Source organism: Dromaius novaehollandiae, chromosome 3, assembly GCF_036370855.1.
Source record: "Dromaius novaehollandiae isolate bDroNov1 chromosome 3, bDroNov1.hap1, whole genome shotgun sequence".
Lineage (NCBI taxonomy): Eukaryota > Metazoa > Chordata > Aves > Casuariiformes > Dromaiidae > Dromaius > Dromaius novaehollandiae.
Genome location: NC_088100.1, coordinates 7,370,070 through 7,395,786, shown reverse-complemented (window position 1 = coordinate 7,395,786; position 25,717 = coordinate 7,370,070). Strand labels below are relative to the sequence as shown.

The 25,717-nt window shown below is 40.5% G+C and overlaps 1 protein-coding gene and 1 long non-coding RNA gene across 3 annotated transcripts in view; one reads left to right on the top strand and one right to left on the bottom strand.

Annotated features, from left to right (window-relative positions):
* The window catches only part of CD2AP (CD2 associated protein), an 80,788-nt gene extending 71,402 nt beyond the window's left edge, over positions 1 to 9,386 (bottom strand). For both annotated transcript variants that reach the window (XM_026108695.2, XM_026108696.2), the window contains exon 1: positions 9,165 to 9,386. In XM_026108695.2, the coding sequence (XP_025964480.2) occupies positions 9,165 to 9,168 (4 nt within the window). In that variant the 5' untranslated portion in view covers positions 9,169 to 9,386. The remainder of the gene's footprint in view (positions 1 to 9,164) is intronic.
* Positions 9,387 to 9,391: 5 nt separating this feature from the next.
* LOC112988297 (uncharacterized) lies at positions 9,392 to 23,001 on the top strand. The gene is made up of 4 exons (XR_003260497.2): positions 9,392 to 9,452; positions 10,712 to 10,791; positions 19,560 to 19,710; positions 22,667 to 23,001. It is a non-coding gene; the product is annotated as an uncharacterized LOC112988297 (long non-coding RNA).
* Positions 23,002 to 25,717: the final 2,716 nt, after the last annotated feature.

Here is a 25,717-nt window from a genome sequence, read left to right as displayed (position 1 = left end):
CTTAACAAAAAGACTATATTCTGGTGTTTGTAAACACTCTTCAGGAAGATCTGCTGTTTTCTTATCCATAACAACCACGGTGCTATGGGATTGATATATTCGCTTTATATATTCACAACAGTAGTAATTCACATGAACACAGGAAGTAGTGTTGTATAGGGCACTGAGCTTTCAAACCACCCATGGCCCACGGTCATTGTCAGATGACAATCCAAAACTCTGCAGACACTCTCAGGCAGCTTGTCAATCTAGCTAAATTTGTGAAGTTTTACACGAAAATCTCTGAACAAAAGAATATTCTTCACTTAACCACTGGCTGAACCAGATAGACTGGTCTGCTTTTCAGGAATGTTTGCTTTGATCATTTACAGAGAATATAGTTTGTTACACCTAATCCAACAATTTCAGGATGCCACTGAAATGAATGACCCTGCACACTTGTCCTCTCCCTACTCATTCCCACGAACTGCCTCTTCTTGCTACCTCTTCCCTCGCACTGGTCTAGCAATCGTGCTTGTTACAGGGCATGTTGGTTTAGTTTGCTGCCAAATCAGGCAGCTGGTTCTCTTTGAGTGAGATTTAACTCTGGCTAGTTTCTTGAACCAAGCCATCCCACAGACACATGAGCACTAAATCTGCCAAAAGGAAAGGTTAAAGAATGCATTGATAAGGGCATCATCCAAGGGCTTGACCATATCAGAAATGATGAATCTAGCACTTCTCTCGGCAATCTGCTCTCAGTTAACTTCACCGACAGAAACATTCAAATTACAGGTGATGGGAAAATGAGTGAAAACACAGTATTATATGTATTGTTTTATGACAGTACCAAATAAGTAAAAAAATAAAAAAGGATAAAGGCATTCAAGTGACAGGAACATTAAGTTTCAGTCAACTACAGGGAATAGGAAGGTAAAAGTACAGAGGAATACTTGTACATACTGTGTTGAAGCTAGTTAACCCAGTCTCAAAACATACACATTACTGAGGAAAACAGAAACCAAAAACCACAAAAACATGAGAAGTAACTGAATTGCAAGATCTAACTGCTTATGAACTAATTTCCCTTTAAGCCATTATTAAGCCAATAAAGAGGAACGTAAATTACAGACTCAGTTTAAAAAGGACACTTGCCTCGCTAAAATGAATGGGGGGAGGGGACAAGGAGAAGGGAAAGTATTTTAAAGATCAAGAACAAGAAATGTGATATTATCATTTTGCTGGATCACAGGCACTATAGAAAGCAATTAAAATAGACACTTGGGAGAAACTAAAGAAGTTTCAGCTTGGATTAGGTGCAAAGTAACTATAAACTAACATGAAAAAGGACAAATTCTCTCCCTTCCCTGGCTCCTGAAATATACTCCCATCCCCTCTCTTGCACAGGGGACTGTGTAACCACAGGGTAAGGCCATTCAGCTTGCTGACAGGATGAAAAAAAAAAAAACTGCCAAAAAGAAGTTTCTCCCACATCAGCCGGCTTATCAATTCACACTGTGGCCTCATAACCACTAGAGCCAAAGCAAGCAAAGGAGAGGAACCACAAAGCTCTGGCCCACTTTGGCAGCAGCCTACAATTATCTCTAACAAAGCACAAGGTGAAACTGCACCCACAGAACGACTTCAGGACAAGACAGATTACACAAACCAATATTAAAGCAAAGCCTTTCATAACTAAAGATACAACTTAAAAGAAAAGTGATGTGATTCTCCTTTATTAGAGAGCAAAAGCTTCATGAAACTAGCAGTTTCATTTCTACAAGCAGTACAATGGAGACTTCTCTTCCCAGTTCCAAAAATACATTGTATGGTAATGACTTGCACCATTCTTAAGAATTTGCTTATTCTGCTTTTGCATTTTTTCAAAAAAAAAAAATGCAGAAACAATCCAGCTTGGGGGGGAGGGGACGCACAACATGAAATTAAGGTAAACTGGTATGTTTCCAATAAAATCACAACGAAACTCAAAGAGCTAACTAAAGCCGTAAGATAATCATTCCTAACAGGATTTACACTTCATCAAATGCTATAAACATGCATTAACTGGCAGTGCTATAAGTAGCATCCTTACCCTTCTCCTGCTTCCATTCACCCTTTTGCAACTATAAGCTTCCTCAATTTATGTAGAACCGACCTGGCTGAAAACTAATCCAGGAGCTTAAAATATTCAAGCTTCATATACAGTCAAAAATGTTTGAGTAAGACTGACCATTTAGTAATTCTGTCCAAGAGGTAAAAAGTAATGACTTAGAGTCTTCTTTAAATGGTAAGTCAGGCAAATTTCCAGGAACTCTGGAAAAAATGCCTTCTTAGTTTAAAACTAAAATAAAGTCAGAATATCACTAAAAACTCCAGCCCACAAAAATTCACAGTAGCCAAGACATGGCTGCAGCAGAAGCAAAAGGAGATTATCTTTTATTGCTTAATTCTAAAACTACTTATGTACTTCTAAAAATCTGTCTTCACTACTATCAAAAGAGTATTGTGTTCATGGTGATGCAGGTACTGTAAAAAGAGCACTAGCTTAAGTCATTTAAATATTTTAAAACAATACCATATCTGGTTGAACTAAACAGGTTTATGAAATTTAATTTGAGTTCTTAACAAAATAGCAAATTCAAACTCAATACAGGTTACACATTCACAAACCATCCTCTCCTGCCTTAAGACACATGAGCAGATAGATCCCTGCTTCATTTTCCAGAGAGCTGCAACAGCAACCTTCTTTCCTATAACGTCACAAGTCAGCACTGTCTGAATTGCTGAAATTAAAGGGAAATGGTTCATTTTATATTTTTGAAGATTTTTCCATGTGAATATTTTTACCACAAGCTAACAGAAAATGTAGAATGTATTTATCATTTATTCAAAAATCAGATGAGAGGATTTTTAAAAATAATTCAAGATACTAGATGCAGATTTATCCCACCGAAAATAATCCTGCCTAATATCTTGAGTGCGTTACAAGTAATACACATTTCTTTAAGAAAAGTTAACTTAATAGTCTATATGACCTCACATTATATTCTCTCTAGTGTACCTCACTCAAAAAATGGAAAGATTTAATTCATCTGACAGGCAGAGACACACTGCAACTTCTCCTCACTCTGAATTAAATAGCAGGTCCCAAGTCTTTCAGGAAATGCAAAAATACTGATTAAAAATTTCTGCAATGCTCAGTTTTCTTCATTCAAAATCCCTGAGAAAGCAACATTTCATATTGACTTTATATAAAGAAAATGAATCCTGAATATGGCTAGAGCAATAAAATGAAATCCAAAGCAAAAGTATTTGTTGCTATTAGAGAAAGTAAACATTTGTGCTAGTGGCACAGTATTACTTAAATGAAGTAAAATTTATGCCAAGAATCACAGAATAATTTCGGTTGAAAGGAATCTGCAGAGGTTATCTAGACCAACCTCCTGCTCAAAGCAAGGCTAATGTCACAAGTAAATCTTTGTAACGCTATTATTTAACATAGGAAGTGATCACTCTACGAAACAGGTAACTGAGCAGATAGTTTTAGTACTCCAGTCCTGCTGGCAATCATTGGGACAAGACAGCCAAGAGCAATACAGAAGCAGAGTTAAGCTCATATCGTCACAGTGACAAAGTTGTACAGAATTATTTTTCTTCACTGCATGTTTAAGAACATAAGGGAAAGCATAAAACAACTTAACCTTCATTGATGGTGGGGCACATTTCAGATTATTAGTAAATTCACTCTTCAGAGTAGAAGAAAAAAAAATGTGGAGATGAGCAGAGTCAGGAAAAAGAAAAAGTTGAACGTTGTTGTCATCTAACTACATAATAGAAATAAAGAAAGCCAGTTAAAAAAGAACAGAAGAAAAGGGTTAAACACTCCTAGTTGGAACAGAGACAGTTAAAGCAACAATGTAAATATCCAAGTTGTAATCCCAGGTTAAACACCCTCTATTAGATACACGTCAGCTGAGCTAAAAGTTTACCACCAACAACTTTCTGCTGGAAATAACTACATACCAGATCCACTAGTGCAAAAAATAAAAAATAAATAAATAAAAATCACCTGATTGTCTTACCCACTTCTGCCAACATGACCTAAGTTAGTTTAGGCACTTTTATTGCTCTGCTTTCCCAACAAATCATTTTTATGAAACTGGGTTAGGGAGATATTGGGCAAACAGTCACGTGTGACAGCGTGTCTGAGGAAATAAAACTGACAGGAAGAGCACAGCAGCGACAACCAGACAGACAGGGATGGACCGGGCAGGGAGGGCACCCGTCTAGCTGAGTCCCAGACAGTACAGCACGCCTGACCACACACTCGGTATGCCGTAACACTAAAAAAAACCACTAAGGGACAAAAAAAAGCTAACACTGACAGACAAAGTGAAGGAGGTCGCTGAAAGTGAAGAGACTTCAAAGGAAAGATCATATCTAAGTGAAATGAAACACTAAGAATTATTAGGGAAACAAAACAAACCAAGACAGCAAATATCGTCACACCTCTGTGCAGAATCGGCCTTGAATAACAGAGTCCTGAACAACCGCCTACAAAAAGTGGCACCAAATAAAAAGCCTGACAAGGACGGCACATAGAATAGCTTCCATTTGAGGAAAGCAACAGTATGAAGACTTTTCAGTCTGAAAACCAAATAACTGAAGTGAGTATAAAGCAAACCTGTACAATAACAACTGCACAAAGAGATCACCAAGGAACCATTTCCCATTTCTCAAAATACAAAGAAGTCAGACCCACGAAGCAGCAGCTTCAAACAAACAAACAGAAAGACCCAACAATAACAAAAAAAGGAAGCATTTCCCATACACATACCCCATGCTTGTTAAATTGAGAATCTCACTGCCACAGGAAGCTGGAGGCCAAGAGCCACATTCCTCTTTGACCTCATTTTTAAGTCAGTGCTGGCCCATCGCTATCTATTAAAAGATACAGTTAAAATGCAAACACTCTTGAGAAAGTCCATAAATTAATAACTGCCAGAAAATGACAATGAGGACCTTCCTGTGCCTGACCTGTTTTCCATATCCTTTTCCTGCACACCTTCATACACTGCACACCTTGGCAAGAGCCAAACTGACAAATTCTCTAGCAACATTTGATGACAGACCTCTATTAAAATGTCCCCACCCTTAATGGACTCCTAAATGATTTTAAACTGAGATAACTACACTATTAAATAATGTAGGTGCACATAATTGCATCAAAGACTTGCAACTTAAAAAAATCTTACGTATGTTCGTACCTTACAAAGAACAGTAACAATGACAAAAAAATTACTCAATGTATTTGATGACATCCTAACAGAATAGGCATAATGACATCCTGTAAGCACACAAAATCCTCAACCATTATTTTCCAGAGACTTCTGAAATTAACAGCATTCACCTATCCGTGAATCTCACAAGATTAACACCTCATGGTGCACAGCATTACAGGGAAGACTTTAAAACATGCAAATTAAGACAATAGCATCAAGCCTTCATTCTTGTTTTATGACTACTTCCTCTCATTTACTGTCAAAAACTTGCATTTCTGTCCCTTCCAGATATTACATGTGTTCGAAATAAATTTGTTTAGCCTCCTCTATCTTGACCCAAACCCACTATCCATCGACTCTCCCCCATTAAAGTAATTTGGCTTCACAGTAGCACAGACACCTCTCTTGCAGGGGTCCTTTTTCCATTGTCTTCCCTTAAAGCTTTGTCTGGAATAATAATAATAAAATAATAATAATAATAAAAGCACTTTGTTCAACATTATCAATATAAGCACAGTCAGTCTGTCAGCACCGGCTCAGTGGAACCCTAATACAGACAGGTTGCTTCATTTAGCAAATCTGTGCTTTTGATTAAATCAGTGTATTCTTTAGTAGTTTACCGTAAATAAACTTGAACTCTACTTTGCATCTTGCATTTCTTGGTAAAAACATTACCTGAAAGCCTCTAGACTTCTAATCATTTTTTTAAAAAGTTAGGGGAACAAATCTTGAAGTCATATTTTAATTAGTTCTTGTAATACTACTTGTGATCATTTAAACAATCTACCACTATCACTAGACATGTTAGATGTATTTAGTCTGGTTACAAAGACCTTACCGGATTTTTTTTGTTTGCAACATGAAGGTGAAGAGAGCAAAAGATTTCAAACAAATTTTGTGTTCTATGAATTCATGAAATAGAGTGAGTTACTACAAATAAATTTGGTCTACAGAAGCTGTTAGCAATGAAGAAATATGTCCAGCTTCTTAAAGTACCCCACAATTACAAAATTTTATGAAGATTAGATGTAGCAAATTTGAATGAACTAAATATTGGGAATCATAAATCAAAGCTAGCACAAATTATATGCAATGAAATAAAATAGGGCAAAATGCATATAGCTAATAAGAGGGTGACAAAAGTCCAGTAGACTTCAGTGTATCACTATGGTAATACACCAGCCATTGGTGGAGTATTTCACGCATAGCTATGAAGTTAACTGAATGTAACAAGCCATACAAAATTATAGTTGTATACCACAAATTTAGCTCAATCCTCTTGATGACATACACGTGATATAATCAAACTATTGCTTACTTATAGCTAGGAAAATTATCTGTTATCTAGCTATAGAAATAAGCAGAGAGGATGTCATAATGTATGTAGCTATGGAGTTCTACCTCCCTCTAAATGGTAACCAACCCAGGACAACAAAAAGATACTTCAATCAGATAAAGGGTTGTGGGTTTTTTCCCCCCCTCAGAACATCTGAATATATTTTTTCCTTCAGTTAATCTATTTCTCCATCTACTTGCAGAATCACATACTGAATGACCATGATTAATGCAGTACAGAAGGCAAAGAATTATAATGACAGAGCTTCAGCAGGCATCTCTGGACATTACTACCGCATAATAGACTATATAAACGTCACCACCGACAGCATCTGCCTCCTCCCCATCACTCAAGGTGCCTCAATGAGAGGTCTTCTTGCAACATTAATCTCCAGCCATTACAAGAACCTGTTCCAGGCATTTTTTATTTCTGTCCTTCTCCTTCTGGTTCCTCCAGATTCATATTGCCCCTTCCTTACCTCTCCACGAATCTCAGGAACCCATCCATGAATTTCTCACACAGATACCTTGCTGTATCCACCTAAGCCGACTCATATGTGAAATCTCTTTCATAAGCTGACATAAAAGACAAACAACCTCTTATCAGGAGCCAGCTCTACCATGACGTCAGTAAGAAAACAATCAAATTATCACTTCTCAAGGTACATGTGAGGCCATCACTAAAAAAAAAAAAAAAGTTAGTGTAGTGCAAAATAAAGTTAGTTTACAAGAGGCTTTTTCTTATTTTCCAGGTGTGTTTTACTGTATATTTCTCTCCACTTTTCAGTCACAAGAAAATAAGATCTGAAAATTTGGATGAAATTTCACTGAAATCCTACGTGGAAGGCTTTCAGATCCTCCTACAATCATTTATAAAGGTTTGCCAACGTTCTGGCCAGAAGCACTTCCGTGCAGTTGCACATACACAAATTGTTGTAACAACTGATACAACAGCAGTGCTCGACACAGTGTATGCACACAGTCAATACAGTCACCTCTGGAGTGGTAATAACAGCTCGTTACAACTGTAATCAGAAAAGGCACAAACAAAGCCATACTTAAGGAAAGCAGATGTAAAACAATGATCTATATTAATCATATTTAATAAAGGACTTGGCCTGAATGCTGGACTAAAATACCCATGCAGTATTCCCAGTTGCACACTAATGCCATTAGTGATTCAAACCTACTATATGTAAACCCTCAAGTATTTCACTTTGACATCGCACAACCCGAGTTCAAGGTTTTTAGTTAGCATGCTAAACCTTTACACTATAGGAGCTGCTATCACAGGCCACAGCAACGACTCAAATACACACTTTTACTTTCTAGGTATCACAATGCAGTTCATAAAAGCGTAAGAAATAGCATGTCTTATCTATTCAGAACAATTCACACAAAGCATCAAAAAGTTACATAATTCTGTTTATCTCAGAATCTATAAAAACAAATGCACTTTATATTTTAGGACTGTACTGTAAGTGTCATAAGCAGTCATCTTATGCATTCAAAGTCAAGTCAGATATGGGGAAAAAAGTGAAATCACATCTTTATAATCATGAGAAATACAAGTCAGGAGGAGTGTATCATGTCAGTAACTACATACTTGATCTGCACACCATGTGATTCTTCCCTTCTTTTCATGCATAAGGGTTGAGGAAGTGAAGCTATCCAAAACCCACGTGCACTTCCATTTAAAAGCTTAAATGTTGCTTATTAAACTACGAAATGCTCACACACAGTAGTGTGAGGGAAAACGCTATTTTTTAATACAAAAAAGGAAAGTCCTCACCACACATGCTCTTGCTCAACCCCCGATTACCCCTGTACAGAAGCGCTGTAAGCAGCTAATACACAGAGCGACAGAGAGGGTAACATAATACACATACAGATAACCGAGACAGATAAAATGGACAATGGAAACGGGGGAACTCTGCATAAAGACAGAGGACTCTGAAGACCAGCATTTATGTCATTCTCGCACAGCTCCCTATGCAAATGTTGTTAATTTTTAAATTAAGTTGAGCATAGCTGAGTCTTTCCAAATGCAAATCTGCACGTTATGAAAAATACAAAGATTTACATTTGGTGGTTTTTTTCTGAACTAATACCTTAGCAGAGGAATCAGTGAATGTGCAGCTGAAATCAAAGTGGGGGGGGGGGGTTAATCCGATCAACTTTTACTCTTCCCCAAGCCGTCGCTTACTTCCTCCAACTAGTGCTTTATCAATATTTGCTGTATGGCAATAAAACTCGCCGCTCTCGACGAAAGCCCTTCACGCCGAAAACGCACCTGAGCCGCCCCCCTTTCCCGACCCCCCTCCCAACCGCCCAGGCAGCTCCCGAAAGCTGCGTGACACCAGCTCCGCCGCGCTCCCGCCCGAGCAGCGCGTCCCCCACGGCGCCCCGGCCCCCCGCGCGGGCCCGGTCCCCCGCCGCCGCCGCTGCCCCCAGACAAAGGGCGGCAGAGCCCGGCGGGCCGGGCGCGGCCCCGGGGGAAGGAGGGAGGGCCGGACCGCACCGGGGTCCCCGCCGCGGAGGTGGCCCGCCGTCGCCTGCCGCGCTCACCCATGCTGCGCCCGCCCGCCCCGGCTCGGCGGAGCGGCTCCGGGTCCCGCCGACGCGCTCAAGCCGGGCACAGCGGCTCCATCCGCGCCGCCGGCGGCCCGGGGCGGAGGCGGCCGCACACCCGTCCCGTCGCTACCGCCGCGATCGCTCGCTCGCCCGCTCCCGCCCCTCGCCTCAGGCGAGCTCCGCCACCGGCCGCCCCGCCCCGCCCCGCCGCGGGGGGCGCCAAATCCCGCGAGAGCTGGGCACCGCCGCCCCCACGCTGGGTCGCCGCGCGGCCGTTGCCAGGTGGGGTGACGTCGCTGCCGCCCCTCCCCCCCCGCGGAGCGCAGCGCACTTCGTGCGCGCCTGCGGACGGCGGCCGCCGCCGCCGGGAGCGGTGGTTTCTGCGGCCCCCCCACCTTCTCCTCCCCCCGCAGGTGCCCCTGCCGCCCCCCGCCATGTCGCACACAGCTTTTACTCCCGTCGCTGCTCACACACACCTACCGGCGCCCCTTTGCCTCCATCCCCGCCGCCAAAATTGGCCTCGGGGAGCACGGTCAGCCCTACAGCCCCTTCCCACACGCGGCGGGGGCCCTTTCCTTGCCCGGCGCGGTGCTTATCCCCCATGGAAAAGGGGCCTGCCTCGAGCTCTGCTCCCTGGGTGAGGGTCTCCCCTGCTGCCTCCCAAAACCGTGCCCTGAGGAGGCCCCGGTGTCCCTAAGGCTGCCTGCTCACGCAGGGAGTTCCTTTCTGGTCTTTATATCCCCCCCAAAAAACCCATGAGATCCTTTTGGGAAGCACCTCTAGACAGTGACCTAACTAGTCTGAGATTTGGAGAGATTTGAGGCCAGTTCTGGCTACAGGGTTGAAGCTTTTTTGCGAGCAAAGGTCATCTCGTTGCTGATGGAGGGCACAGGTCCCCAAGGAGAGGCCTCAGAAGGCAGCAGGCGCAGCCATTTTATGCTGAAAAAAGGTGACCTGGCCACAGCTGGGGCAAATTTCTCCTTCCCTAACTTTGTGTGCGTGTTTGTGGGCTTGTGCGTTGGTTTGGGACAGTTTATAGCTTTGGGGGTTTGGGGTTTTATTTTTAACCAGGATGTATTTCTAGAAAGGAGGAAAAGAAGTATTCAGAGCTATATCAAGCTACTGCTGTCTAGGTTTTTGTAGGAAACTCAGAAAGAGTGAAAACGATTACTTAGAACTACACAGATTTAAAGCAAAATAGTGACTTTCAGGCCAAAAGGACATACAAACATAGTGTGGTTTTGATGAAGATCAGGGAATATAACACAGCAGGCCTCTCTGAAATGAAAATATTCTGTCTTCTCTGCTGCAGGCATCCTTTCATGAATGGTTCAAAATGAGCCATTTTAGCTAAGTTCAGAATAAAATTAGCCTAATAAGAATGTCAAGTATTTCCAGGAGTCAGCTTTTGGTTTGCATCTTTCTCATGGAATATAAACTCAAAATGAGTCAGTTAATAAGCATCAAAGACAAAATGTGAAGACATGGGGTGTAAATGAGCATATGCCATATCCTAATACAATGTTTTTTCTCCTTCACAGTGTTTTGAGGCAGACTCTGCTTCCAGTTCTTCCGACAGCAGAACTGTGAGCATACAACTCATTGTGAAAATTTCCCTGAAGTAGGTACAGTGCTTAACATTGATAAATGGTTCCATGATACTCCCTGGAAAGGAGAGTCTTTTTATAAAAATATAAAACGCCCTCAGATTTATAATAGATAATAGCAAGATGAGATTTGGGACAGATATGAAACCTCATTGTTATAGTTTGAAGTCAAGTTAGAAAATAGCTTTCGGGAGAATGAATTATCCTCATTTGTCTTCTCTATAGTTTTTTTCTCTTCCTCTGAAGAATTACATCCTAAAAAAAAAAGATAAAGGATGATACAGCAATTTTTAACTTTTTGAGCCTTTCCCCAAGGCTAAGTATAACTATATGACAAGTGAGAAATAAAATATTCATAAGGTATACCTTTACGGAGTGCCCAAGGAGCTCCACGTAGCCTTTTGGGAAGCTCATCTGAACTAGAGCAAAAGCTCTTTCCAATTTATTCAGGGATCATTTCTACTTTTGGATCAGCCCTAAATACCTAGGTTGGCATAAAGCTACCTTTGCCCTCTTCCTTCAGGTAGAACATGCTGTAGAGCTAAGCACCAGTTCTCACTTCTTACACTATATGCGAGCAAGATGCTGGATTTCTGAAATAGTCTTATTTTCACATGTCTTGTTAGCTATGGCCATGGCTGGCCCAAAGCTGTTTAGCAGTTTGAGTACAAAAACTGAATTTTACTGCAAGGGCGGTATGGCTACCTCTGACACCATCTCCCCCAAGCAGCTCAAGGTGCTAAGACGTAAGAGCTGGGGCAGCAGGCAGCCATGTGTGCCTTGTGCCTTCTTCCACCCTCAACCGTGTCGCCCATCTGCTCTGATGGTAGCACACCAGCAGCCCACCAGACCTGTGCTTCTAGGCTCCTCCAGGGAGGCAGATGGTTCCTCAGGGGGCCACTGTGGTGCCATTGCTGAGCCCCAAAGTCTCTTTCTGTCTGGATAACTAGCTGCAATGCTGCTGAACCCATCATCTTGCAGCCCTGGGCTATTTTCTGTTTCACCTGTGTCTAAAGCTGGCCCTTCTTTGTGGCTTTGGTCCTGCAGTGATTTACATGTAGCTGAACGGTTGTGTCTGCCTCATGCTTCGCTGAGCTTCACAAGAATTCATTGCACTGGGTTCTGCAAAAATGCAGGAGTCTGCTCATGTGTAACTCAAAGCAGCATGGGAGCCTATATCTAGAATTGTCATATGAGTTGGCAATTATAATACATGTTAGGAAAATATGTCTGCGCGAGGCTGTTAACTATTAACTATTATGGCTCAGTCTTTAAGACATATGAACACTTCCCATTTCTGTTTACTCAGTGTCTGATGTCATGTGCTGAATAGTCATTTACCAGTAATTACCTGCCAGTGCACCTACAATCAGTTCCTTTCTCAGTTTCTACTTTTATAAAAGCTAAAAACATTTAATTAGTTATTTTCACATGGATACTGTGAAATGATTGGTATTTATGCAGTTCTTTGAAAATATAGCGTTGGTGTTGATAGACCTATATGGAACACTGGATCTTGCTCATTACTCAAAAATTTCTTTCATTACAAGCAGAATATAGAACAACAAAATTCTGACTCAATGGTATTATAAAAATGCATATCTGTTTCAGAGTGCTTTCAAATCCAGAAAGGTTCCCCAAAACAAATGTGACCATTTTCTTACAAAGTGGTGTTTGTCCAACAAGATTTTTAAAAATGAAAGATCGGCGTTTTAAATGCTTTAGGATTGAATTTAGTGGAATATCTCAATCTATTGCTTGCTTTTGAGAGGAGAAGGATTGTGAGGTGTTCACAGATCAAGAAAGTATTCACTGCTATGTGCACAGTGACTGCTATCATTTTATTTTGCAAGAGGGATAATTGCACAGGGCTTGGTATATAGCTTTATAACATAAAATAAGAATGAGACAATTTGTTGTCACTGGAGATGCTTTTTTTTCTCTCACGAAAACAAGAAACAATGATAGACTCTTCTTACTATAGTAGTCCTACAATGAGCATTTCTCTTGAACTTTTCTTGTCACTGTGGTAATCTCAAAATTACTCCATTGCTTCCAAATAAAGAAACCTAAATATGAAACTTTCAAAATGTCTCTCTAGAGTGCAGAGAAGTAAAGGAACTGATCTTCTGCAAATAAAAATCATATGTCAGCTATTGTCAGTTACGGTTTCAAGCACACTTGAATAGTACATATATTGCAATAATTTTACATTCCCCTTTAACCCAATAGGTTACTACCAAACATTCCAGACTGGTCAATTCTCATGCTTTTAACACTCTACTGCATTTTTCATGACAGCAACTCCTTGCACAACCATACCCACAAATATTCGCCTAGAAGCGTACAGCCTCTAGCACTAAGCAGTTAAATGGTCTTGACTGTAAAACTGACCTTTTGTTTTCAGCAACAGTTTCTACCAGGTAACATTGCATTATTAAAAAAGGCAGGTTTATGTTTCAGAAGTTAAAGAACCATTTAGATGAGAAAACTCCCTCTGGTGGCTTTAAGAAGCAGTAGATATATCTCATTTCCAAAAGTACAAACGAGAAAACTGCCTCTGGTGGCTTTAAGAAGCAGTAGATATATCTCATTTCCAAAAGTACAAACGAGAAAACTGCCTCTGGTGGCTTTAAGAAGCAGTAGATTTATCTCATTTCCAAAAGTACAAACTGTGGGAAAGTACTCATTCAGCACTCACAAAATATTCCTCCCTTCATGTGATACTCAGTGGAGAGTGAATCTACTCATTGCACAGAATGAGGCAGGACTCTTAAAAAACAAAAACAAAACAAAGAGCAGTTGCTTTTCAAATAAAAATTATCAAAAATGTTTATTTTGGGAGCATATTGAGGTGGCACAGTAGCAATTCTATTTCTTAACTTTTTAGTTCTTTACATTGCAACCTTAATAGAACAACCTATTAACTGGTTATTTTTGTGCATTATTTAAAGAAGTAAAACCAGCTTCCTCTTTCTTTTCTTCCTTCCCCAGTGTAGATGCTCCATTATGTGGTAGACTAGTTTCTGATAGTAGGTGATAGTACCTGGTAGTAGCTGTTACTTTTTTTTTTTTTTAACATCCCTTCTGAGGATTTGATTAGTTTATACTGGACTATTACAGTTAATTAATATAAACTGCAAATAATGGTGAGTTTGTGGAAGAACTCCATCCAAAGTGGTGCTGACAAGAACAATAACACTTGGACAGGTAGTCCTAAATGGTATAACCATATGTGCAGTTTCAAAGGTTCTGTATTTGATTTCAGAACAGAAGACTTTTCATCTCCATAATTTGGTTGTAGTGCATCACACTGTACATATGAGAAAAAGAAGCAGAAAAAAAAGCAAGCTGTGCTTTTCACTTGCATGTTTATTTCTTGTCTAGTAAGCAACTACCTCCCTCCGTCCCTTTAGGTACATTTGGTATTTTGCATTTGCATTAAGTCCTTTTGGCAGGCACTGTTTGGGATTTCCTTATATTAATATGTAACAGAAAGAAATCTCATCATCAGGGCCCAAGGGACTAATGGTTTCCTTAGGCTTATGAATAAATCAACAGCTGTGGCCTTCAGCTGTTTTAGCTTACCAAAATATAAGTGACTGAAAAAATGCATGTTATTATGGCAGTTCTCACATGTGGTCTGAGAGAGGATAAGAAACCTTTTCTCTACAGAGAAAACAAAAAATGTACAGCATTACCAATGCAATGCTTGCTTTACCCCAACAGCAATAGCAATGCAGGCTTAATTGCAGTGATTTAATGGTTTGAAGTTTGTTCAAAGGTGATGACTTTCATGAAACCAGTTGATAAGTCGTAGTGAATATTTGTCTCACTGTAGCACAACCACATTGTGTATTAGAGTATGTTTCTGTGCCACAGATAAGACAATGGTGTCAATCAAAATTGTTCTGATCCTCAAATAACAGTCACTGATACCTCTACAGCCCATTTGTGCTGCAGAAGGTGCAGTGCCAAAGGCAGCTGTGTCAAACGGCTTATTGCTACTGTAGCGGGAAGGTATCACTCCCTGACACTGAGCTTCTGCTTCTTTGCCTTGCTCTCTCTCACTCTTGTGCTAGTTCAAGCACTCATCTGAGGTTTTTGCTCAGTCAGGTCAGCTTGCTAACGTAGCAGAAAACTTTTGAAGCTGTGAATTGTAAAGTCTCCAGAGCGGTTTGGAATTGCAATTAAACTATGCTTAATTGTAATTTTAAAAACTACAAATCAAGCTAGTCTATCACCAAAAAGATGGATCAGGTGTAGAAACTGCACATACTACTTACATTCAGGAACTATTTTGAGTATGATTTTCATGTTTTGTTTTGTTTCTTTAATAAAAATGCAGAAAAGCCCTGCAAGCTCCAGGCATAAAGACATGATATTCTCTTCAGTGATGTACTATGGGGAACTCATGGGAGCCTTCTGGAGAAAGGGATATGGAGTTATTTGTATGTTTACATTTTCTGTATTGATTTTTCTAAACAGACAATGCAATGAGTAGTGCATTTTTATCAGTATCACAGTCTTTAATAGAGAGGTCAAGACAAAGTGCAAACATACTAGTCTTGCTTCATGCTTTAAGCATAATGCAACACTTCATCATCAAACAATGTCAGATTGTGATTCATTTTCTTGACAGTATCACTCTTTTTATGAGTGTTGTTCAGCCACTTTTGTCAGAAATGATTAGTCTATTGAGTTTATAAATAGCATGCCTGAGGGGCAGTTTGTACACCTGTGGAATTGGCAGAATTGACCAAATACACAGTGTTTAGAAAATTCTATACTGAAATACCACATTCCCTGACAACTATGCATCCTCACCTTCAGTAATACTAACTGAAGTCTGGGATGTGCTGTTGTAACCAGTAGATGGTTTTGTAAGGCTCTGTAACTATTTGCAGCAAGCTATTAAATTTTACAGGAAAGTTGGCTCCCTACATTTTGGGTTCTGAAAGTTATCGAGTAAATTGCAACAGACAAGACCACTGGCTATCACTGCAGTGAAAATGTTGGCCAGGTCAAGAAGGGGACACATTTTCCCCTCCATTCTCAGCCAAACAAACAAAAACTTCTAACCAGATCTAATAAATATTAAATATTTACAATTGGAAGGGATACATAGGTTTTATATATATATATATATATACTCTTAGATAGGTACTTGTGACTTGCGAAGGAGGACTTTACAGTACTTTTTGGGAGCCCCTTGTTAGAGCATTGGAAGGTTTCACTGTTTTTTTTTGTTTTTTGCTTTTTTTTTTTTTTGGTTGTCATGCAGAGTAAAGACTTAGATCGTTTATCTACATGCCTGCAGGCTTGTATGTCTTCCCCCTTCGGGCATTAATGCCTGCTGCCAACAATGCACATCAGGTTTTCTAGAAAGGCAGCAAGCTCACCCTAATAACAGACTAAGCACTTCATAAATACCTGATTACTTTATATCTCCCCTCCCAAGAATTTAAAGTGTTGGGGACTATTCATTTTACCAGAGCATATTCCCACAAAAGCAGCAGAGGATGAGTTTCTGCTTCGCTCGCTTGTCACAAGCGGAAAATTTTGACTCTGAATTTCCTCTTTAACATTTATCAACATCTCAGCCTAAAGGAGGCTCCTCTTCTGCTTTCGGAGACAATGATATTACAACAGGAAACAGAAATCTGGATTCATGTCTTGACAAGCAAAATGTCTTTTAGTTCCCATTTCAGGTGATACTGTGGACTGAGATTATTTCCAGTTTCCCCAATGAAAATGCAAAGAATTGTGGGGTTCTTGTGTACAGTCAGAGAAAGATACCACAAAGAAATGAATTACAAGGAATAGTTTGTGGTATTGATTGGGCTTGTATTTGCCCAGCAATCAGAGGGTGCAGAAGTGGATGTGTGACAGAAAAGGGGAGTGTGCTTAAGCCACAATATCTGAGTGTTCACCAAATATACTCACCAACCTGGCTGTTTTTCTCTGGAAACAACATTTAACTAACTAATCAGATGACTTCAGAGTTAATTATCCATGGATACGGGCAGGGATAATTCACACTCTTGCTACCAAATGCTCAGTCCTTTACCTGGCACCCTCCCAAAAGCACCCACTGAGAGAGAAGTTTGCAGACATGATGTTTCCTATTCTTTTTCTGCATCTGTGTTATTTCCAGCCCAGCCTACTTGAAAGTCAGCGTCCCTTTTTGAACCTAATTAATCTTTATGACTTGGCCCTTCGCATCAAATTCCTTCCTTTTTAGAGATTCCAGTTTATAATTGTTCCAAAGCTCCTGCTGTATTACGGAACTCCCAATCTCTCTTCATGACCTTTTGTCAAAAACAAGAGGGAAAACAATGGTTTGATTTAGACCCACCAATCTGCTAAGAGACTATGTTTTTCTCAGTGAGATGTGACAGAACAGGACTGGTCCAATATAAGGACAGATGGTAACACAGGCTTGGTCAGATGCAGAAATTTTAATACCATTCTCATGGTTTCTCCTGTTTGCTTTCCGGGATCACAGTAATGTCTTCCTGAAGAAGGACTGTTACAGCATTGTGTTTCAGGAAGCCTTTTTCAGGGCACCAAGTCTTGTTCCATTTCCCATCTCAGAGAGCCATTTTCTCCATCAATTAATCAGAGCTCTCTCTTGTAGGAAATCAGAATCCCCAAACCTGCTCTTGTTCCAGTTTGAAGTAACAGCATTTTTTTTTTTTATTTCCAGTGCAAGGGACACTCTAGAAAACACTGGTTTCCAGAAAAAAAAAAGAGTTTTAAATATTCTATGTTTATCTTGCAATACTTCTATTTCTTTTGTGACATGTCAGTAATGACCTGATTTGGGGAGTGCAGTTCTTTTAAACAGTTCTCTGACATCCCAGATGACTGCTCTGTGATCCATTTTTTTCCTCAGTGGGCCAAAAATCCAAGTGTCAAAGCCTCAATATTTTTCAAGATTCTTTCTAACCAGCCCTAGTGTTACACTGCAACACTTAGTTATATGGGAGCTATTGGTCAAAAGGGACATTTGAACATCTGTGTATGAAGCACATTCTTGTTACAATACTCAGAAAAGTGCTAGTATCCGCACGTAGTTTTCTGAAAAATGCAACATGGCTTACTTCATGTATGCGACCATTTCAGTCACTGAAATTTTCTTTTGAATTCTAAGGCACTCCCTAAGGAGAAGCTTATTTTATCTGATTTTAATTGCATGTTTAGGCTAGTCTGATCATCCAGATTCATACAATAATCTGTGGAGAGGAAGAAGCAGGCACCAATAGGAAACAGTTCATCAGATCCTAAAATAAGTGTCTAAGATATGAGTGATGCATTGCCCTGGAGAGATGCCAGTGTCTCTGGTGGTTGTAGTCTAGCTTAGACTTAGATGACTGAAGTTTGATAAAATGTATGCTACCGTTAGAGTGTATGGGTACATACTCTTACAACATTTTGATATTGATTTTGGCTTCAAGTTGTGCTGTGCAAATGTGTTCCTTGCAAACAAAATGAACACTTAAATTAAGACGATTAAGAATTAGATTTAGTCCATGCTTCTGGGGATTGCTTCATCTACCCAGAAGTGAGACAAGACCTAGACACAGCTGCTTAAAGAGGAAGTCTCAAAGTGGAAAAAGAAGTAATTAAATTAAATTAAATACTGGCCTAATTCAGATACGGTCTTACTATTTTTCAGCCTCCTGGCGTGAAAGACAATAGTTGGAAGTGCAAGGTCCTGCTATTGGGGCATTCCTGCTAATGTTGAGAACTTACTAGTTTGAAATGATTGATGATGAGGAGAAAAATCTTTGAATGATAATCGATTTTACTCAGTAGTGTGATACAGCAACAAAAATGACAAATACAGTTCTGCAGTTTACCAGGAGAGGTATATCCGGTATATAGGAATATATTAACACCATCATGTAACTAGAAAGATCTCATCTTGAATACTGAATACAAAGCCCACATTCAAGAAAATATAATTCAGCTTGGGATTGGGGCTACTTGAAGCTACTTGAGGGCTACTTGAACCATCTTGGAGTATGAGCAGTCCAAAAGAGGTTGTTTAGGCTCTCACCAAGTAATGACTGAGAAGGGAGGGATTTGCTCTCTCTAAATACATCAGTGGGCAGATCTGAGGGAGAAGGAATGACTATTTAAAGCTTAAAAGCAACAGTGGCTCAAAATCAATAGATATGATATGACCGTGGTTATGATTAGACTGGAGATTAGGAAGAAAATACTACTGCAGAGCACAGTAATGATATTTTGGAACAACATTCACATAGGAGTAGGGAGAGAAGAGACATAATGGTTCTTATGATGAAGCTTGCTCATTTTATGTAAGGGATTATTATGATGTGATTTGCTTTGCTAGCATGGAAATGGGCTTGATTAGATTCCTTCATAAAGTCATATATATACATGCATATGTATGTGTGTGCATGTGTGTGTGTGCCATAGGTATACACAAATATGTGTATATATATATTTATTTTTAAGGAGTTCTATGCACAAGTGTCAAGCTCTTAACATTCCTTGAGGAGGAGAGTGCGCAGGCACAGTACGTTTATATGCTGATGTAATCCTTTGTACTAAATGGATTGTAATATTATCATTTTGCCTTTGAAAATAGAATCCAAATATTCAGGAGTTACTGCAGTATAGTGTAGAGATACCTCAGCAAGCTTAGCATTACCAAGTCTGAGTACTTGGTAATAAGCTAGATAACTCTGTCGTCTCTTCATACTGGGTTATCATGGTCCCACTTTCACCCTCTTTCTCTCCTTTTTAGGAAAGATGGCCTTCTAATCCCTAGAGAGGCAGGTAGAGATGCAGACCTGGTGTAAGGAGTGCAGCTCTTTCGCTTTTCCTAAAACAAAGGAAGGACTGAAATAAAAAACTGTAATCTGCTATCAGCTTTGGCTGTGCTCCCTGACTCCCAGGTGAGTAACCCTGCAGGCTCAGGAGAAATGCTTGAAGACTGCGGTCTGACAGCTGCTGATTAGCCTACGTGGTCTAGCAGCAAAGTAATAGGTGCCATACAGAAGCCAGACACTTGAATTATCACCACTTGTGCAGACTGGTGGCCTGGAGTATCTATTTCTGTAGAGCTGCCAATCCAGCATCTGTCACTAGCTGCTAGTTCATACCGAGGAAACAAAGGGAAGTCCCCGTGACATATCTTCCAGCTGCAATCCCAAAGAAGTGTCAAAGGAAGGTAAGAGAATGCCTGTTCCACAAAGAAACAGTGGGTATTATTACAAGGCACATAAAATATGCACAAGGTTGAATTTCACCTCTACCAGACTTTGAATGTATGTAATTGAAGGAAGCTCCGGAGTTTTGCTCGACAAGGTCCATGAAGAAAGCTGTAGAAGTGTCATGGCTTCCTATGATAACAGCATTGTATTTTCCATTAGAAATGATGATGCATGAGATGTAGTAATCACATTCTTCTCTGCTCCTAGGCTGTGTTTGCAGGGAGATACACAGAAAAAAAGACAGCCATGATGTCATTTTTATATGGTAACTTCTCATCTTAGAAGAGGAGACTCACCTTTGTCCCTTCTTGTCTCTAAGTACAACAGGACTCCCTTCTATAGTCTTCCGTCTGCTGTTCCCTTGCTTCTATTCTACGTCTTTTCTATGAGATTTTTTTATTGAAAACATATCTTCCCTTGGCCCATGCACTTTTCTCCTCCTCCTCCTCCCCTCACAAACACAATTTATTTTTGTAACCATTTCATTTAACTCTATAAAACCATTCAAAGGGATCGGTTTGTAAGAGAGATGGTATTTAATCACAGGCTTGTTCTGCAGATCCTGTCTGTATGGGATGCTGATAATCTCCTTTGTAAAACTCTTTAAGATAGTATTTGATTTTGGAGCACTAGCTATTGGCTTAAGCTATTTGTTGCCTTAAAAACCCACACAAGTCATTTCCTTGAAAAGCTTGTAACAGTTATAAATATATTTTAGTTGCCTTTATTTTTGGCTGCCTAGTTGGATACTTAGTAAGTCACCCCATTTTCATATGGTAACTCCTGCAGCCTAATTCAGGTAGTCCACTGGAGCCCAGTCCAATCAAAGCAGCCTTCAAAATACAAAACAGCAGCCTTAGAGAGCAGATCTTCTTCCAAAGTCTAGTAACATTATTTCCCTATGACAGAGCATATTATTTGGTTATACTGACAAAGCTTCTTTTGTGCCCCTGTGTTTTTTCTACAATAGATATTTATAGAAACAAAGCTGCCGAAAGCACTTCCTGTAAATTACATAATATGTCTATCTCCGTTTCAGTATCATGAGGTCCTATTCACAAGCTTCCCATTACTTCTGAGAGCTTTATTTTACAAGTTAGAGGAGCTCTGACTGCTACCATATGTTATACATGTATTCAAAGAAAACATTCCTGATATGAGAAGATTGATGCAGATAGCAACCAGCAGGGAGTAACTAATAGTGCAAATAGTGACTGTGAGTGTTTCACATTATCAAGGCTGTTTTTGTTGGTGGTATTTTCTTCAGCTTTCCAGAGTGTTTTCTTCAGTAGATTTGTCTTCTGGAGATGTCTGACCAGGTTCATCACATCCCCTGTGTTGTGCTGCACATTTGGCACACGGGGAGAAATGCATGCAGCTGTGACCTCTCTTTAGTATCTGTCAAAATGGTGTGTGCTCCCACTTCACTCAATATTTTCACGGTAAAGTGACTGTGCACTTTTCCTGTTTAGATCTGGACTATGCTCACCTTTACTGATGCAGCAAAGCAGCCAGAACACCCTGGTGAATTCCCACGATCCTCGCCAGCAAAATTAGATGTTTTAGAATATATGTCATTCTGAGAAAAGCTAATCTGCCTGGGTGAATTTATAAAATGGTTCATTATAGTGCCCAAGAGGAAAATGTGAGGCTTTTATACTTAGGGAGACTAAAGAATTGATCTAATCTGCCTTGTAGATAGTAAGAGAACATCCATTCATTTTAGTGGGAATGGTTTTAGGCCCAAGTGTGCACAGCCTGGAGTTCAAAGGAAAATGAGATCCAAGCAAGAGGTACAAAAAATGTGGAGCACATGTTACATAGTAAACAATCCCACAAGCTCATGCTGTGCCCTTTCCTTGACTGCCTTTGATGTTGTAGCTCCCATTTTATTCATACAGATTTGATCCTGCAGCCATTGAAATTAGTGGGAAAACCTCTCCTTGACTTTCATCGTGCAAGAACTGGCATTAACATTCTTGTCTTGCTCTTTGCAGCAATGAAGCAATTTTGTACTTTGGTTGTGTGCCAGGCTCTCAAGACCCCACACTGGAGAAAGCAAGCAGAACCAGGACCATGTTACTTGCACATCTCTCTGGTCCAGGCAGGCAAGGGGACTGCAGAGGAGCTGCACTCCCCTTTTCTACCTGATAATCTCTTTTCTCTTTTCAACAAAATGCTAAGGCGGACAAGACTACTTCATGAGGTTCAAACAATATAGGGGCAGCATCCCAGTGCTTCGCAGAGATACAGTATTACTTCTTGTGCAGATAGTCATGAATGCAAGATGTGTGACACACTACTTGCATCTTACAATTGCCAGAGAAGGAATTTGAGATGTTCCTTCCCCTAGGAAAGGGAAAAAAACATAGCTTTAACTGCAGCCTGGAAAAAATAGAAAGAACTTACTTTGTCCAGCTTGTGACATTCCTGCGTTCTCTCATATTCAGAAAAGAACAATTTCCCTTAAATTTGATTGTGCCTCAGACACAGACTTCTGCCAGCAGGCACTTTGCAGTGGTGACTTCCACTGAATGAGCAGTCACTGCTGTAAGAGCCGAGGCAGAGGATTAATCAAGGACCAAATCCTGCTGAGGCCGAAAGTAGACTAAGTGAGATATGTCTCTTGTCTTTACAGCTCTTCTTTGATTCAGGTTTGCAGTGAAAGGATCAGAACGGGCCAGAGGAGGCCAGCATGTCCCAGCCTGGTGGTGGCCACTGCCATCCCTGTCCCACAGGAGACAAAGCTGCCAGCCGGAGGATGAGCAGGAGGCAGCAGGCACAGAGGGACGAGGACTGAAGATGGAGGGCGCTCAGTGGCAGGGAAGCAGAGAGATGGGGGCACTAGAACATCTCATTATGGCTTGAGGACTTTCTGTAAGTGTCAGTAACCTTATAGCAACATCAAACACTTCTAATTTAATTTGGAATCAAGCTGATTTCTCCACATAAATATTTCACTCTTCAAACCTCCTCCTTAGCTCCTCTTGTGTTAATTTATTAACAAATTAGGGTGTTTTCTGTAGCAGATGAGGCAACTTATATTCACAACTGCATAACATGGATTTAAAAATAGTAACAAGAAAGATGATAGCTCAAATACAGGGTGTCTACTTGGAGAATAACATGTCTCTAGCATTAGCTCAGCTTTTAAAACAAACTAATAATTGCTTCCAGAGATAAAATATTTGCAAGCTATTATTACAGCATTGTTTCATTAAAGGGAAGGAAACACAGCTGTCTCTTTAGAGCAGGCAGACAGCAACAGAGAAAGTTGTGCTCCATAAATAGGCTTCAAGAACTGTCAGGTACCTGCTTCCCCTCTGAGAGCTCAACATTAAAACCCCATGAACTGAGCATCCATCCATGCTGCTGTTTCCAAAGTCAATCCAAAAGAGGATGTGAATTTTGTTAATTAATTTCTGAGAAACACCATGGTTCTGTCTCTGAAAGCAAATGGCCCAGAGTTGCAAAATATATTGATTTTTTTTTCTATCTGGTTTCAAAACACAGGGAAATAAGTCTTAAATGAAAACTGTTTGTCTGCTAGTCTGCCTCTCAGCAATGTCTTAGGTACGTTTGGAAAGCCTGGCTAATAACTCTTAAATATGACAGAAGGGAAAGGTCTCAGAAATATTACTTTCCTTTGTATGTAATGACAGCTTGTATGACAGCTGAGCAGGAGAAAGACTCAGATTGCCCTTCTGTGGGAGAAAAGTTTAAACTTTCCTATTCTCTTTCAAAAGAAACACCAGCTTTTTTTTCTGATTCAAAGGCTCTTTACCAGGGTTTAAACATCTCCTCTCCCAACTATTTAATCCCTCAATTAATCTTTAGGCAGTTAAGGAGCTTCTGGGGTTTTCAAGACCTGGCCCACCTGAAGCAGGATTAGGGCTATCCTCTGCCTGGCTGCTGGGGTCATGAACAAGCAGAAGATGGTGCAGGAATCAGGAGGTGGTCTCATTTGCACTCCCCACTTTGTCTATTTGAAAAGTTTTAGCAGAAAATGGGCTTTCACCAAGAGATGAACATGTTTGTAGGGAACATCGATGATTCCTGACCAGCTTTGGTTGTTGCATTCTCCTGAACGTAGGAAGCGGTCCAAGTAAGAAGGGAGGACACAAGCCTGTCGGCAGTGCAGGGGTTTGAATATTGTGTATTCTTCAGGAGTAGCTGAAGAGAAGGGACAGTGACTGCTAGCTCTTGTACTTAGATAGAGATTTGGTCTTTCTTGAAAGTAGCTGTTTCACTTCAAAGAATTTGATCCTGCCACTGCTAAAACTGACAGCCAGCAGAGCTACTTCTTTACTCCAGGGTGGCTCCAGCATTGGAGACTATCTGTGTCTGTACACAAGTAGCACATTGCTTTCCAGAGCTTTCCTCAGGGTTATGCAATACACCATCACTACACGTTATTGGCTCTTGCTGTCTAAGAAAATGTCCCTCATACACATCAGCATTTCTGGTCACAGTTTTAGTTCAGCTTCTCCTGTTCTCAACATAGTTTGGAACAATTTTGCACTAAAAATAACCTGGCAGGAAAAAATAACCAAAACAAAGAACTTAAGCAAATCATAAATCTACATTGTTTCCCTCCCAAGGGATAATAATATTGTGACGTGGCAACAGGCCACAGTAGTATATTGCTTCATATCTTCACTGCACAAATACCACATCAGAACAGCATTTGTATTCACAGTGGCACAGTCTAAAATTAACCACCCAGAGCTCCATGCTACAGTGAGTTCAGTTAAAATTAAGATGCTTAAAAAGAGAGCAACCTCACTGGGATTCAGGGAGACATCCAAAATACAAAGGCTGCTTCTCAGATTTTAATGTTTTCAGTGGGAACCTGCTACATGTGAATCTGAGGATTGTTCATGTACTTTACAGTAGACACTTGTCTGGATTACACCTCTATGCACTTAATTTTTGCCAAGGGCTACTTAGAGTTGAGAAATTAGGCAATGCCTGACAGAGCTGCCTCACTAGGACGGTGTAACATAAACTGACAATGTTGTGTTCCCCTCAAGACACTGCTGGAGGCAATGCCTGCCTTTTGTAAGAGTGCCCTGTTGCAGAGACCTCTCGCCCAGAAAGAAGATTTCATATTCCAGGCTCAGTTTTATCCCAAAATACTTTGAACTCCCACCTTGCCCTATTCTAACTAACTGGGTCATCTCAACAGATGACTCCCACCACCACCTCTGTTGAGGTAAGACCATTATGCACCCATGAACACAACAGTGCATGCATCCAGAAGGACAGCAGGCAAGAAGATACATAACACTTCTGCTGTCTGTGGGAGTCCTTAGTTGCAACTGGGGAGTCTTAGGGGTCCACTCACTGGCTTTTTATGTGGTTCCATAAAGCTATCATTCGCTGAGGAACAAGGCCACAGTCCTACAGGCAATGCATTCTCATTATGACAGACTGCTGGTGGTTACAATCCTAGTGTTGAACTGGAAATTTTCCCATTTAGTATACAGAGAGCTTGGACATTGTGAATTATGCTCCTGAAGCATCAGTTGCTACCACGTGGCTTTCTGGATCTGCCCTGGGAACTTGCTGTGGAAAGCAAGCCAAGACCTTTCAGTTTCCAGTCTGCTACCTTACCCCTAACTCTGCCATCTTCTGCCCTCTCATAAAGCAGGTTTGATGAAAATAGTTTCTCCACAGATGGTGGAGT